General features: G+C 40.2%; 1 protein-coding gene across 1 annotated transcript; it reads right to left on the bottom strand.

Annotated features, from left to right (window-relative positions):
• Positions 1-1,330: 1,330 nt before the first annotated feature.
• Positions 1,331-10,929, bottom strand: Naa20A (N-alpha-acetyltransferase 20 A). The gene is made up of 4 exons (XM_045769257.2): positions 10,586-10,929; positions 3,727-3,856; positions 2,923-3,059; positions 1,331-1,680 (listed from the first exon to the last, which is right to left on the bottom strand). Exons 1-4 carry the CDS (start codon positions 10,752-10,754, stop codon positions 1,595-1,597), a joined length of 522 nt encoding a protein of 173 aa, XP_045625213.1. The 5' UTR covers positions 10,755-10,929; the 3' UTR covers positions 1,331-1,594.
• Between the last annotated feature and the right edge of the window lie 4,499 nt (positions 10,930-15,428).

The raw sequence follows: 15,428 nt of genomic DNA, 5'->3' as shown, positions 1-15,428 counted from the left end.
TACAAATGCATTTTATACTGAATACAATGTTTTTTTCTAACTACAATACAGTACCTAAGTTTATCTTACCTGTATGGTATCATTTTGGCATTATGATGGTATTATGCCATCATTCTCTTGATGCCATATGGAAGATGGTGATGAGGGGGGAGGAGGAGAGTTGTTACTGTTTGGAAGGGGAGTCCCCTTCCATTATCACATCAGGCAGTGATGTTTTCTCTGGGGTACTCTCTCCTACATTTTGCCTGAATACCACTAGGACCTGGTTGTGGTTCAGTACTTGTCTGTCTCACTACAAATTTGTCAAGAGACATTTGTTTTTCCCTTCGTTTTAACATTTGCCTGTAATGATGCATCACTTTAGCACCCATAATGTCCATTTTCTTAGCCAGTATGGTGTATATGGTTGACCGAGATTTGTTGTACTGCCTAGCCAGTTCAACAACCCACACACCATCTTAATATTTATGAATGATCTCTTGTTTCTGCTCTATGGTCATTCTTACATGGGATCTCATATGTTAAGCCTTACCACTGACTTTCCTGGGACTCATGGTGTGATATATAATAATTACTTTAATGTTCAAAATGCAAAAAATCTCCACAAACGCGGAATTTCTTATAGGTGCGATTGTTACTAAGTGGGAAGCTGTAGTAAACTGAGGCAGGTTGGACCGCGTGACCGGGAACCACGCGCTTGGTCGACCTGAACGAGTACCAACAAATATCGTAAGTCGACAACACCATCGGATGTCGAGTTGCATTTTTTGATGAAATTTACATTGTAACTCGAAATTATAGTAAGTCGGGGCAATCGTAAGTTGAGGTTCCACCGTATAAACATTTTCACAAATAATATTATTATAGCTCATCCAACCAATATTTTTTTTGCCTTACTCTATTCTGCCTTACTAAGTACTGTACTACCATATTGTAGCTCTTTGCTTTGCATTTTTAATTGTTTTAATTTCAATTTTAAAATTATTGCATAGTTTTAAATTACATTATATCCTTATATAGATTTAGTCTTTGTCAATATTCATTTAACCACTGCACTGCGCAAAGCGCCTTTAGGCGCTCTGAGATTTGTGCTTTTTGTTTTTTAATTAGGCTATATTTTAATATTTTTAAATGTTTTCATTACTCTTTCTGTTTTGAAATGGAAATAGTTGACTTTGGAAACATTTTGACATTAACTTTACCTGAACAATTATAAAAATAAAAGAAATATATCCTTGAGAATTGCACCAAGATATTTTTGCCGAAAATGGGTGAGCAGTGCAGGGGTTAAACTATACTGGTTTACTTGTCTGGATAATAAAAGCTAATAAACAGTCCTGTTCTAATAATTACACACAATCATAACAATTAGATATGGGAAGTGAGGGAGATAACATAAGGAAACGTTTAAGGATACAACATAAGAGATATTGTCAACATAACAAAAGAAATGCATATTGTACATATGAACAAATTATGCTTTTCCCTGTTCCAGGAGATGTATGCCAAAGAGAATAACAATAAGACAACTGAAAACTTTTACATGTTTTGTAAAAAAATTTATTAATGAATATATGACAGTTTTCAATAACTGTTATTCTATGTCTTCAGGTCTAACAGGATGTGTTAGTGGGACAACCGACTTCTGTTGTACATCTCGAGATAATGCCTTCCTCATGTCTGGAAAAAAAAGAAAAGCATATTACTAGATGATATTAATTCCAGATGATATAAGCTGTAAGTACTGTACAGCAGAATGTACAGTATTTGTAAACATTAAGAGTGCAGACTATAGAGAACAGGATATTGTTGCTAAGTCTGCACTACCAGAGACAAGTCTGCACTACCAGACACACTTTAAAACTTAAACTTTTATAAATACTGATACATTTTTCAAGAATTTTACAAGGGATGCATATCAAGTGACACTGGTCTACAGCACAGTACTGTATTGTAATACGTGTTTGTCTTCTTTCTTGAATATTAGGACTACTTTTGCTCTTATACAAATATACACTATTGTGTATTGATTTCATTCACTTGGATCTCTGAGAAATTACACTGTGGCCTGAGTATGCATGTATCATATTTTAACATTTGGTGATAACCAAGAAGAGCTACTGAGCATGCGAGTGATCGATACCCATTTTCAGCCATGGAGTCGAGTCATCAAAAAGACTGTCGACCAAAAATGTAAAATGCCACAAAGCATAATTACCAAGTGCAAAAAATATCAGACCTCAACTTCATGAAAGAGTGCAACCTTCTTTACCTGGACCAGTTGGTGCTTCTTTGTGTTAAGATTACTGAAAATCTGGATAATTAAAGAAAAAAACCAGTGTTGAATGCAATGAAACGCCATTTTCTGGGCGAGTCTCGGAAGTTTCCCGGAGCTATCCAGGCTGAATGGATATGTATATCTTTCTGGCATCAGTCAATGCATGGAGTTCTTGCCTACCGGGGACCACGAGCCAGAACCTGGCCCCCCTCTAGAGGCACGAGGAGTAATGGCTTATAGAGACCCCCCCTGTGTGTTGGGAGCATTCTATGTCTGCTATCGATCAGGAGAGGCACCCATAAAGGTAGGCGCCCCAAAACAAACCACTATTCTGGTAAAAGTATTGCAACTGAAAGCCAAACAGGTGGACAGAACTCCCCAAACGAAAATTAGCAAACTAGCATGACGTTCCCAGCAGATGGGAACGATCTCAGTGAGATAGCTTTACGAAGCAACCAAGGTGCTCCTCCCATAAATTATTTATATAACTAGTATACTTACCTAACTACCAACAATGGAAGTGGCTGCTCTCTAGGCTCCATAACATTGACCCCAAAAATATTTAGGTAAATAAGTATTGCATCTATTGATTAGAGGACTGGCAACTTTGCCCTAATATTAAAGAACATGGATGGATTTCTTACCATAAGCATCTTCATCCGGGTCTCCTGAATAATATTGCAAAACTGTGCGATAAACAATATAGCCCAACTTCTTGTACATGGTAATGGCCACTAAGTTGCTGACTCGTACAAATAGGTCTACAAAGTAACAACGCTTTCTGTCAAGAAGAAGAACAAAAATTGACAAACACTTTCATATAATGGTCGAGCACTACTACATCTATAAGCAAGTGAAACAAATATGACTGATTTATTCCAATCTATTAACATTATATATAGCTGCACAATGATTGAACATTAATTGAACACAATTTTTGTAAAATGCAATACAAAACTGTCTCTATTGAAGTGAATTCTACCATAGGTTACTTTAAATGTATGAAGTAAAGTAGAAACTAGCATTTACATATACTTAACTTTTAAAAGAACTTAAAACATTGAAACATTACATCATAAGATTTAATGAGCCAAGATATTTGTCTAAGTAAATTTTGTGTGTAGCAATCATGAGGAAAAATGTGGATTATTTATCTCAAATTCAAAGTTATGACATAATTGATATCATTTGATCAAATCAGAAAAACTAATGCCACAAACTACAGTACTGTAATTATACTTATTTATGGATACCATAAATCTAAAAATTATATCTGATGAACTGCCCCTTATAATAATTAAATGTCTAGGAGAAATCTCATGTGACTAACACTACTATACTTCCATGGTCTATTATATTCTGTAGTTTAAAACATTCTATTATATGAAAGTTAACTGTAAACATAAAAACATTAATATCACTTTTCCGGCATATAAAGAACCACACACTTTTCTGAGATGTCTTCCAGGATGGCCATTAGCTGCTTAGCAAGACCCAGCCGTCGATATTCTGGAGCAACAGTTAGAGCTGTAACGTGACCATGCCAGTTCTCACCATGACCTTCAGCTTTACCCATTACTGTATAGAGAAACTGCAATTAATTACTGTCCTACTGATGCCATTAGCACCAAAAAGAATAGTTACAGACAGCCAAGTGCTTTACAAACACTTTTTTCCTTCTGAATATGCCTGTTTCCCAATTTAGGTTTGTTAGAATAAAATTGTTTGAATAACTGGTGGGGCAGGCAGCCTGTATAAAAATATGTAATACGGATGGAACTAGTTTGCCCAGTGACAGTACACAGAGCCACTTGAGCAGTATTCATACACTAATTGATGGCTCAGAAGCTTTAAACTCTGCCATGATATTAGGTACATTAGAGTACACAATGAAAGGCAGTCTGCCGAGATTACCTCATCACCAATAATTTCCACTTCAGTCAACCCAACAGGATCAGCATCCACCACCACCTCTTCTACCTAAATAACAATGCTCCATCAACTATAATCCTCAAGTTAACAAGAGGATCAGAACTTCTCATATTGGTGAGTACAAACAAAATATTGTCGAATTTTTGCAATAAAATTGTAAAAAAATTTCCCTAGCTTTTCGGGATGATGAACCACTTGTCAAAACACAAGAGCTTCCCAAGGGGTTCAGAAAGCATGTGGCTATCTGTATGCACAACTCTTCAAGAATAATTTCCACATTAAATGAATGCAATGAGTTTGAAAGATGGAAAAATTATTCATTCTTCACACATCTTGATTAACCCTTGTGTTGCTCAGGGCTAATTAGCATTTGTCACCCACAGGCACATACCAAAAAAAAAAAAAAAAAAAATAGCGTTGAATGTAATGAAACGCCATTTTCTGGGTGAGACCCAGATGCCCCCCGGAGCTATACCAAGCTGATATGCTAATGTCAGACTTTGGCATCAGTCATGTGTATGGAGTTCTTAGGGCCTACCGAGGACTATGACCAGAACCTGGCCCCCTCAGAGAGGCAAGGGGAGCAATGACCTATAGAAACCCCCGTGTGGTTGGAAGCATTCTGTCAGCAATTATGTGAAGCAATTCACATAATAATAGAACAACCTACCATGAACACCCAAATCACGGAACTATTTACTCTACCCACCATGAGAGTAAGGACAAGACCAGAACATAACGATGCCAACACAGAAGACAATGTCCAACATAACAGGCCAATTACACTGGATTAATCTTTGTATTTAGATAAGAGCTTCCTCGTATGGGCCAATAAGCCTTCTGCAGTTACCTCTATTCTTATGTTTCACCCCACATTTATCCCTTATGTATCCCCCCATGTTTTTACCTTTATTGTCTTATCACCTGACCCAGTGCGGGTATAAAATCAACCAGCATTGTAAGATCTCTTCACTTGAGAATGAACCATGGAGGTTCGAAAAGTTCACCTGAAAAGTACGAAAATGAGTTTTGGAGAACTCCTATTTCAACTAAGCCCTGATGCTAAGAAAATAGTTAGAGGGATAGAAGCCCTAAACCAGAAAATAATAAATACAGAATATGCGGTCATATTCAATGAAACATATACATATACAGTACATATATATATATATATATATATATATATATATATATATATATATATATATTATATATATATATATATATATATATAAAAAAACGCATTAACACTTGACAAATTTGTAGCGAGACAAACAAGCACTGAACCACAACCAGGTCCTAGTGGTATGCAAGCAAAACGTGCCAGGGAGTGCACACCAGAAAGGTCCTCACTGCATGATGTTATAATGGAAGGGGATGTTTGGAAGGGGATGTTTGGAAGAGGGACTCCCCTTCCAAACAGTAACAACTCTCCTCCTCCCCCCTCATCACCATCTTCCATACGCCATCAAGAGCCCTCCTGAAAGGTAAGATCAACTTAGGTACTGTATTGTAGTTAAAAAAAAACCAGCGTTGAATGTAATGAAACGCCATTTTCTGGGTGAGTCCCGGAGGCTCCCCGGAGCTATCCCAGGCTGATATGCTAATGTCAGACTTTGGCATCAGTCATGTGTATGGAGTTCTTAGGCCTACCGGGGACCACGGCCAGAACCGGGCCCCCTCAGAGAGGCAAGGGGAGCAATGGCCTATAGAAGCCCCCGTGTAGTTGGAAGCATTCTATGTCTGCCATCGACCGGAACAGGCACCCAGAAAGGTAAGCGCCCCAAAACAAACCCCTATTCTGGTTAAAATTGCTACCTAATACCGAACTAGTGGATAGAACTCCCCAACCGAAAACAAGCAAATTAGTGTGACGTCACACACTGCCGCGCCGCTGTCTGCGCAGCTCCCCCCTCCCCGGGAGGGGGAAGGGGGAGCCCCAGACCCCCCGCGCCGGCTACCCACACCTCAGTTCTTGAGGCTGGATGTCAAAAACGCGAAAAACCGCCGACCGGAGGGAGGGAGGGATGCCGGGGAGCCTCCGGGACTCACCCAGAAAATGGCGTTTCATTACATTCAACGCTGGTTTTCTGGGGGGAGCCCCGTCGGCTCCCCGGAGCTAACTACCCACAGACAGAAAAAGAGGGACTTACCCGGGAGGCGGTCGTCGCTCACCCCTCAACTCGAAGCCGAGACAACTGGCTGCAACCGCCGACCCAAAGCAACACAGGCCCGACGAGGGCCAGGGACATTCACAAGGTAACGAGCAGCCTGGACCCTGTTCGACCGCCAAAATCCCCGCGCCCGAATATCAGACCAAGACATATTCCCAAAGACGGCAGCAAGAGCCGCGAACTTACGAACGTCATGGGCACGGGGATAGACCGCAGGCTGGCTAGACCTAATAACCCTGCGGACGACCTGAGAGACCCGAACCCGCGAACAGGGAAGAAGGGAAACCGGATCAACCCACAGCGCGTCCCCGGACACAGAAGCTGTGGCGCGCAAATAACGGCGAAGCGCCGCAACCGGACACAAAACATGATGCACCCCCAAAACTAACACCACACTCAAAGCACAGTGCAGTAGCGACACCGGAGCCAGAGCACACGACCACCGCCAATAGCATCAGCCTCAAGAACTGAGGTGTGGGTAGCCGGCGCGGGGGGTCTGGGGCTCCCCCTTCCCCCTCCCGGGGAGGGGGGAGCTGCGCAGACAGCGGCGCGGCAGTGTGTGACGTCACACTAATTTGCTTGTTTTCGGTTGGGGAGTTCTATCCACTAGTTCGGTATTAGGTAGCAATTTTAACCAGAATAGGGGTTTGTTTTGGGGCGCTTACCTTTCTGGGTGCCTGTTCCGGTCGATGGCAGACATAGAATGCTTCCAACTACACGGGGGCTTCTATAGGCCATTGCTCCCCTTGCCTCTCTGAGGGGGCCCGGTTCTGGCCGTGGTCCCCGGTAGGCCTAAGAACTCCATACACATGACTGATGCCAAAGTCTGACATTAGCATATCAGCCTGGGATAGCTCCGGGGAGCCGACGGGGCTCCCCCCAGAAAACATTGTATTCAGTATAAAATGTATTTGTATGTTAATATTTTGGAGGGTGGGAAATGGATTAATTCAATTCCCTTTATTTCTTATGGGAACATTCGCTTCGACTTGCGATATTTCGAGTTACGATCTGTCTCTGCGAATGAATTAGCATCGTAAGTTGCGGTCCCATTGTATATATACATATATACAATGAATGTATGTATGTATGTGTGTGTGTGTGTGTGATATATATATATATATTTTTTTTTTTTTTTTTTTTAAACCTAGAAGGGGTACCACCTCTGGTGCAAGTGTAGGGACCCATAGCCTCAGAGAAGAAAATAAAGAGTACTCAGAGAAGACCTTGTGGATCCTCACTGAACACTTTGATATTTTCTTCTCCTACCACCCCTATTCTTTTGGTATGTGTGTATATTTATCTAACTTTATTTGAAAATGTCATTACACCAAAAAAGTTACAATATTGATTACATGCAGGGTGCAAGGCTGCTTGTCACAAGTTGTACAGCTCTTCCAGCTCCTCAGACGGCGGGCAGGAACCATGGATGCAGTGAGCATTTCCTCTCTGGATTGCCACACTAAGGCGCTGAAAAAGAAAACTGGCAGCTCTAGGGTCTCTAGTTGTTTCTATTAGCTTAGACCCCAACTCCTTCAAAAAGCTAGCAGCACTTTTACCCCAGGCACCAAGTGTCTCTGAAGCAATGGGGACAAAATTGTAGTGGTGCTCAAGGTCTCTGTATTTACGTGACTTGGCCGCTTCCTGGTGATTGGCAGCTCCTCCTGCTTGTGTAGCACTGAAGTCAACATAGGTATTGGCTAAAGTTGAAACGCAAGTGTAGTCCCACACCAACTGTCTACCATTCTTCCAGGTGTTCACCGTGATTCCGTCTGGGCGACCGACAGGCTCATCAGAGTTGCGGGACATTAGGTAACGGGGCTCTCTCTCTGCTGGACAACCGGCTGTGGTAAGGCTTCTCTTAATAATGTCATTGACCTCGCCGTGTCTTGCATGCCATCCTCCTGTCCTTTGGCAGAGAAGGCCATGCCGTCCGTATCTGTCGGCCTCTGCCTCGCCGCAAATACACCTGTATTTGGTGTGGATTGGGGCAGCGAGGCGGAGAGCCACGGCAATTCGGAGGGCCTGCGGTGTGAGACGGGTGCCGGTTGCTGACATTGGGGTTGCTAATAGGAAATCACCTGCGTGGGGAGCTGCTACAGCTCTAAGTCGGGCAGTGTCATGTGGTGTTGTCGCAGCTTCTAGCAAAGTCGCAGCTTCTTGGTCGGCAATGGGGCGATCCCAGCTGGATTGCTTATGGGCTTCAGAAGGCGGTGGTTGGGGTGCTGGTCCTGCGAGAGAGACCCATTTGGTTGTGCAGTCTGTGAAGCTGGGATCATGTACCCCTGCCTGTTGAACTAGGTGCTCAGGTAGGATTTCCTTCACCAAGTTGTCAGACCCCACTGAAGAGGACAGGAACGCTGGTACAGCAATTTGTGTTGCTGTGCACACGCCAAGGCCCCCGAGTCTATTATTTATATATATATATATATATATATATATATATATATATATATATATATATATATATATATATATATATATATATTATAGAATGTTCATTGAGGTTTGAGAGTACATAGCATGGATGTTTTTACATTCTTGCAAAACTACAAACATGCATAGCGTTTCTGGCAGAAAAGTGTATAATAATGTACAGTATATAATAAAACATAGCAAAGAATGTTTTGTACAATTAATATCGAAATGCAAAAGGAAAATTTACACAAGAAACAATTAATCTCGTCAGATTGTGGAATGACCTTCCCAACCATGTTAAAGACTGTACCTCTCTCAACCAGTTTAAGATAAAAACGAAGCTATACCTAATAAATTCCCTGTAACCTACCTTACCCCTCTATTATCAACCAATGTCTGTTTTTTTTTAAAGAGCGCTGTTTGTCGACAGAATTGTATTTGTGCTGCTTTTTCAGCTATGTTTTCATTTCATGTTTTCATTTTACTCTTTATGCTCAATTAGTATTAAGCTTTAGTCATTTAAGTTTTTCATTCCCGAAACGCTTTGCGTAATAGTGGCTTTAGGCATTGTATGTACTAGCTCTATCTATAAGTCCACCAATCTTTGTAAAAATTTCTTGTATGTATGTACCTTACCTAAATAAACATTTATTTATTTTATAAAAAATTTTTATTTTTCAAACAGGGCCCCTAGAGAAGTCCTCCTACATCATCACTAGTCTTTAAACAAATTTAACCTATCTTAACCTATTTTAGATAACCCCTACCAATCTTACCCTAAGCTAAATTATCTTAACTTTAATTATTCCTATACTAACCAAAAATAAAATATTAGGTAATATAAATAGTTTTAAATGTAACAATATAGAAATCATAAAAATGTATATAAATTGGAGAAGTTAGATCCAGGAAAAGCTTGGGTAAATACTGTATGGGTTTGAAGATAAGAATTATGGAAACTACACGTCTATTGTCCCATGTGAGGCAGCTCTTATTTATATCTACCAAAACTCATTCATATACATGTCTAACCTAAGCCTAAAGCAATCAAGTGATCATATGTCTGCTATGTTACTAGGTAATCCACTTCACAAATCAACAAACTTGCTTCCAAACTAGTATTTACCAGGATCCTTCCTATATCTAAACTTAAACAATTCATATCCAACGTTTCATATTTTATTTTGTGTTGATATACTTTGCACCTTTTTTACGTAACCCTGTTGTTAATTTATGGAATAAATTAGCGGGTAATACAAGATGTTTGATCGGTGAATTGTTTCAACCGTAGATCACAGATAATCATCGATTAGCAAGTCATAGTACAGGGGTAAGATGCGCAGCTGGACTTCTTTGATCACTGGTTCGAGTCACTGCATTGGTTAAACTTATTAGAAACAAAGCTGCCAAAGAAACATAAGAAAATTCACTTTCGCAAACAGAGTGGTAGACGGTTGGAAAAAGTTAAGTGAGCAGGTAGTAGAGACCAAAACCATCAATACTTTCAAAGCTTTATACAACAGTGCCGGGAAGACGGGACACCACAAGCGTAGCTCTCATCCTGTAACTACACTTAGGTAATTATATATATGAGTTTGGGTGGATAAAAAGAGGTGCTGTCTCGTATAGGCCAATAGGCCTTCTGCAATTTATGTTATTTTTTATGTTGTATAGGGAAGAAATGTATATATTCTATGTGAGGTATACTTACCAGGTTGCTTCTTGGGATGATCTTGGATACTGTAAATACTGAACTGTTTTCAAAACAAAGCGAGCAACTTACTGTAGCCCATGATGACTCCACTGGGAGACTCAGCCACCTGGAAATATTCCGGCCAGTGTGCCAAGTACTGGAGATAGAAAGACAGTCCATACGTCTCTGTCAGCGGGTCGAGGTTAACATTGTTGAAATGAAACATGTCTTCACACCGGAAAGGTCTTAAGGTAGTCATGTCTGAAAGCCTCTCCTTCTTGTTGGTGATTGAGGGGCGACGACAAATTCTCCTTCTTTATGGTACGTGCAGCTGGGGTGAAGGTGGTGGTGTTGTTATAGGGGGCGGCTACAGCACAGGGCCGAGAGCACTCCTGCCTGGGACAACCCGGCCTTGTTGTTCATAGCCCCACGTGCCTATATCATTTTAATAATAATTCATTATTTATTTATTTTGGTAGTAGTCTTTCTTGTAGACATAAAGGTTATTAATACTTGAATTGTTATATTACTTAAATTATTAATTGAAAAGTATTACTTGAAAATTATATTACTTGAATTATTAATTACTTGAATTGAAATAAATAAATAAATAAATAAATGTTTATTTTGGTAAGGTTGTAACTTGCTTGCTTGGGTTGTAACTAAATGTGACTCGCAGTCTCCGTGGTGTAGTGGTAAGACACTCGCCTGGCGTTCCGCGAGCGCTATGTCATGGGTTCGTATCCTGGCCGGGGAGGATTTACTGGGCGCAATTCCTTAACTGTAGCCTCTGTTTAACGCAACAGTAAAAAATGTGTACTTGGATGAAAAAACGATTCTTCGCGGCAGGGGATCGTATTCCAGGGACCATAGGATTAAGGACTTGCCCGAAACGCTACGCGTACTAGTGGCTGTACAAGAATGTAACAACTCTTGTATATATCTCAAAAAAAAAAAAAAAAAAATGAATTGTGGGGTTCAGTCCCTGAGCCCATTATGTGCCTCTGTAACACTTTCCACTGCCGCCCACAAGATGGGTATGGGGTGCATAATAAATGAACTAAACTAACTTGTAAGGTACATACATACAAGAGATTTTACAAAGCTTGATGGATTTATAGATAGAGCTAGTACATACAATGCCTAAAGCCACTATTACTCAATGAGTGTGGAGCGCGTCTAAGTAACTGGGCCTCCACTCTTCAAACAGAATTGGTTGCCATAATCCTTGCACTCGAGCGCTAGTTCTAGATATTAATGTTTTTTCTTGCCCGAAACGCATTGCGTAATAGTGGCTTTAGGCATTGTATGTACTAGCTCTATCTATATATCAATCCATTAATGTAACATCACTTGTATGTATATACCTTACCTGAATAAACATCTGAATCTGAATCTGAATCTGTATATGAATCCAAAGTTGACACGCTAATTGTAAGTGACTCCTTGTCATCCTTGACTGCCCTCAGCTCCCCAAGGCATAACTGTGACGTGCTTATCTCTGAAGCTAGACACAAATATAGTGAAATAATCAATGATGGAGTTTCTCTTCTGTGGATTCCTTCCCATATTGGTCTCCGAATGCATGATAGAACTGATGAGCTAGCCAAGACATTTGCTCGTAAAGAGGGAATTGATTACCAACATGGACTGCCTTTGAGCAGCCTGAGAGCAGCAATATCCCAGGAACATCAACTAAATTTCGGAGACTTGAGGCAAAGTGAAATTCACACCAGTTACTCCATCTATCATCATTCTATTATGCATGAAGAACCGCACGTCTATGGGTCATCCAATAATGTTAGCAGACTTCTAGATGTTACCACGGCTAGGCTTAGGCTCGGCTACAAGTACCTCTGGGAGTTTGTAACATCTGCTGATGTAGATTTGACTAAATGTAAACTCTGTCAGCAGAACTATTCGCATACTTTGCGTCATTATATAATGGAATGTGAAAAAATTGCGGAATTTAGAGATAACACCATCAATAGTGTCCAAGAAATGTGTAAGTACTTCATTCATAATGATGTGCTGCCCGAAATTTTAGCGAAGTATCCAAAATTTGCTTACTGTAGGTGCAGCCTGCACATGACTGTAAAGCTGCCGCCCAGTTGGGTGGGTGTGGAGCAAGACTAGTAACTGTGTGACTCACTATAGATGTAAAGTGCCTTGTATAGTGACTGTTGTGAGCCTCTTGTAATGTCACTTGTGACACCTCTTTGTGTCACTTGTGACACAAAGATTATTGATGTGTGTATTTGTGTGGGTGATTAGATATGTATGTGTATGTATATGTGTATACGTATATATATATGTACATGTATGTATGAGGGTGTGTACATGTGTAAACAACATTGATAATTTTGTAACTAGCGTCAAACATTGTTATTTGCTTAGCTAAACGAACTAGAGGGTTCAGTTCCTGAACCGATTATGTGCCTCTGTAATCCTTTACACCACCGCCCACGGGATGGGTATGGGGTGCATTATAAAGAAAGATTTCAATTTCTTTCTTTATTATGCACCCCATAATGCTGAAGTTGAGTCTCTTGTCTAAGTATAGGCCAAGGAACTTTCCATCATTTTTATTCTGATGTTAACATTGTCTATCTGAAGCTAAATTGAATTTGTTGATTTGCTTCCAAATAAAATGTAGTAGGCTTTTCTATGTTTAGTGTGAGTTTGTTGGTTGACATCCATAAGTGGAATTTTTTTAGTTCATTGTTTACAACATTATTTAGTGTGTGTGGGTTGGGGTCTGAATTGATGAGGGTAGTATCGTCAGCAATTAGTATAGGTTTAAATTAATATCTACATAATAAAGAGTGGCATCTGCTGACGAAATCTTTTTCGCCATCTTAACGCTGCAAGCGTCGCTTTTATTATTATTATTATTATTAATACATGAGGTACATCTGCACTTGTGCAGCTACTCTAGACTATATGAAGGGGAGTGATGCTAAAAAATCCCCATCACACAGGATGGTTAGTCATACAGAGGCATGTGATAGGCAGTCTGCACTGACAGACTCTGGGTTCGTTATGAGGATATCATCATAAACACAAGAGTGAATAAGGCAGCAGTGGTACTAAAAGTCTCCATCTCGCAGGATGGTTAGTCATACAGGGTCATATGTTTAGTAGCCAGCAATGACAAATTTTGGGTACACTGTGAGGATATCTTCAAGAATACAATAGTGAATAAAGTAATTGCAAAGCTCCAGGTACCTCATGCCAACTGGTCTGAAAGGTCTAATAACTGGGCATTCGGTGATGTAGTGTGGGAGATCATGCCGCAGTTCCTGCTCACAGAGTTTGCAACTGGAGTGCTCAGGATTGGTAGATCCGTCACCTGCAGCCACCTGCCACAGGTAACGGTAACCCAACCTGATCCTGGCAACCACTGTGTCGCACAGTTTGGTAGACGTTTTGTGCTGCCCATAGATATAGTTTTCAGATTTAAACAAATCATAGCTTTTTATACTGGTGCTTTCAGGTCGTTGGGAGTCAGAAATTTCTTTCCTATCAGACCTGAGTTTTTGGATCAATACAGTTTTGACAGTAGAGATGGGGATACCTAGATCTAATTCAACTTCATCTTTGTTACACGCGAATTTGACTGCAATGTCTGTCTCATTATGATGAGTTATATTTATGTGTGACCTAATCGCTGCTCTGTGCAGCGATTAGGTCATTTATAATTGGTAGTATGAGGTTCTTGCTGTCGATCTTCCAGGAAAAGTTTTCGATTGCTTGAAGAGCAGACTTTGAATCACAAAATATTATTCCTCCTGGATAAGCACCTCCAAAGGATACCTGATCAACCAGGCTGTGACTCATACGTCAGGCTGCGAGCAGCCGCGTCCAACAGCCTGGTTGATCAGTCCGGCAACCAGGACCTAGATTCAGGAAGCTCTGTGTATTTCTTCGTAAGTGGGTTTGCTACGAAGGTTCCTAAGTGCGCCCTAAGAAGATGCTTAGGTGCGATTCAATAAGGTATACTTAGGAAGAAAATTGTTGGTTCACCTGCGTGCCGATAGAGGTCACTACTGTGTTTCGTTTGGCCAATCAGAGAGCAGCAACATTCTTCATATTGAAGATTTAGCGCTGGCTTATCGGAGCTCTACTGCCTCCTATTTACGTCGAATTTTCTTATAAAATTAGTATATTTCGAAGTAAAACAATGTTTTTTCAACTTCTACAGCCAGCACCGACATTGTAGTAAACAAATATGTTACATTTGTTGTTTACCTACGTAATTCTAAGAGATACTGTGTAGCTGTCCTTGTTGCTCAGAAGATGTGCTGACAATTATTGTATATATTTACTGAATTTACCCAAGGGCCACTAACTATCTAGTGACCTCGAAGAGGACAGAAAGCCGGCGGCTTGTTAAAGGGCCCGCCAATTGTCTTAATGATATTTTTTAGCTGGAATTTGGCATTTACGGTTTCAGCGGGTAGGCGGTTCCATGGGTTTATATAATAATAATAATAATAATAATAATAATAATAATTTTTATTTAGGCAAAGGTACATACATAAAGAGATTTTACAAAGTTTGTTGGCTTTATAGATAGAGCTAGTACATACAATGCCTAAAGCCACTATTACGCAAAGCGTTTCGGGCAGGAAAAAACACTACTGACTAAAGCTTAAAACTAATGGGTAAAAAGAATAAAATGCGTTGAGTACAAATAAAAATAGAGGTAAAAGAGGGGGGAACATTGTTGAAAAAACAGCACAAATACAATTACAAATTATTACAGAAAATTACATTAAAACAGCGTTGATTTGAAAAACAAAAAAAAAAACAAAAAACATACATGGGTTGACAATAGAGGGGTAAGGTAGGTTACAGGGAATTTATTAGGTATAGCTTCGTTTTTAACTTAAACTGGACCTAGATTCAGGAAGCTCTGTGTATTTCTTCG

The sequence above is a fragment of the Procambarus clarkii genome, chromosome 68 (genome assembly GCF_040958095.1).
Source record: "Procambarus clarkii isolate CNS0578487 chromosome 68, FALCON_Pclarkii_2.0, whole genome shotgun sequence".
NCBI lineage: Eukaryota > Metazoa > Arthropoda > Malacostraca > Decapoda > Cambaridae > Procambarus > Procambarus clarkii.
This window is presented reverse-complemented; position numbering and strand designations above follow the sequence as displayed.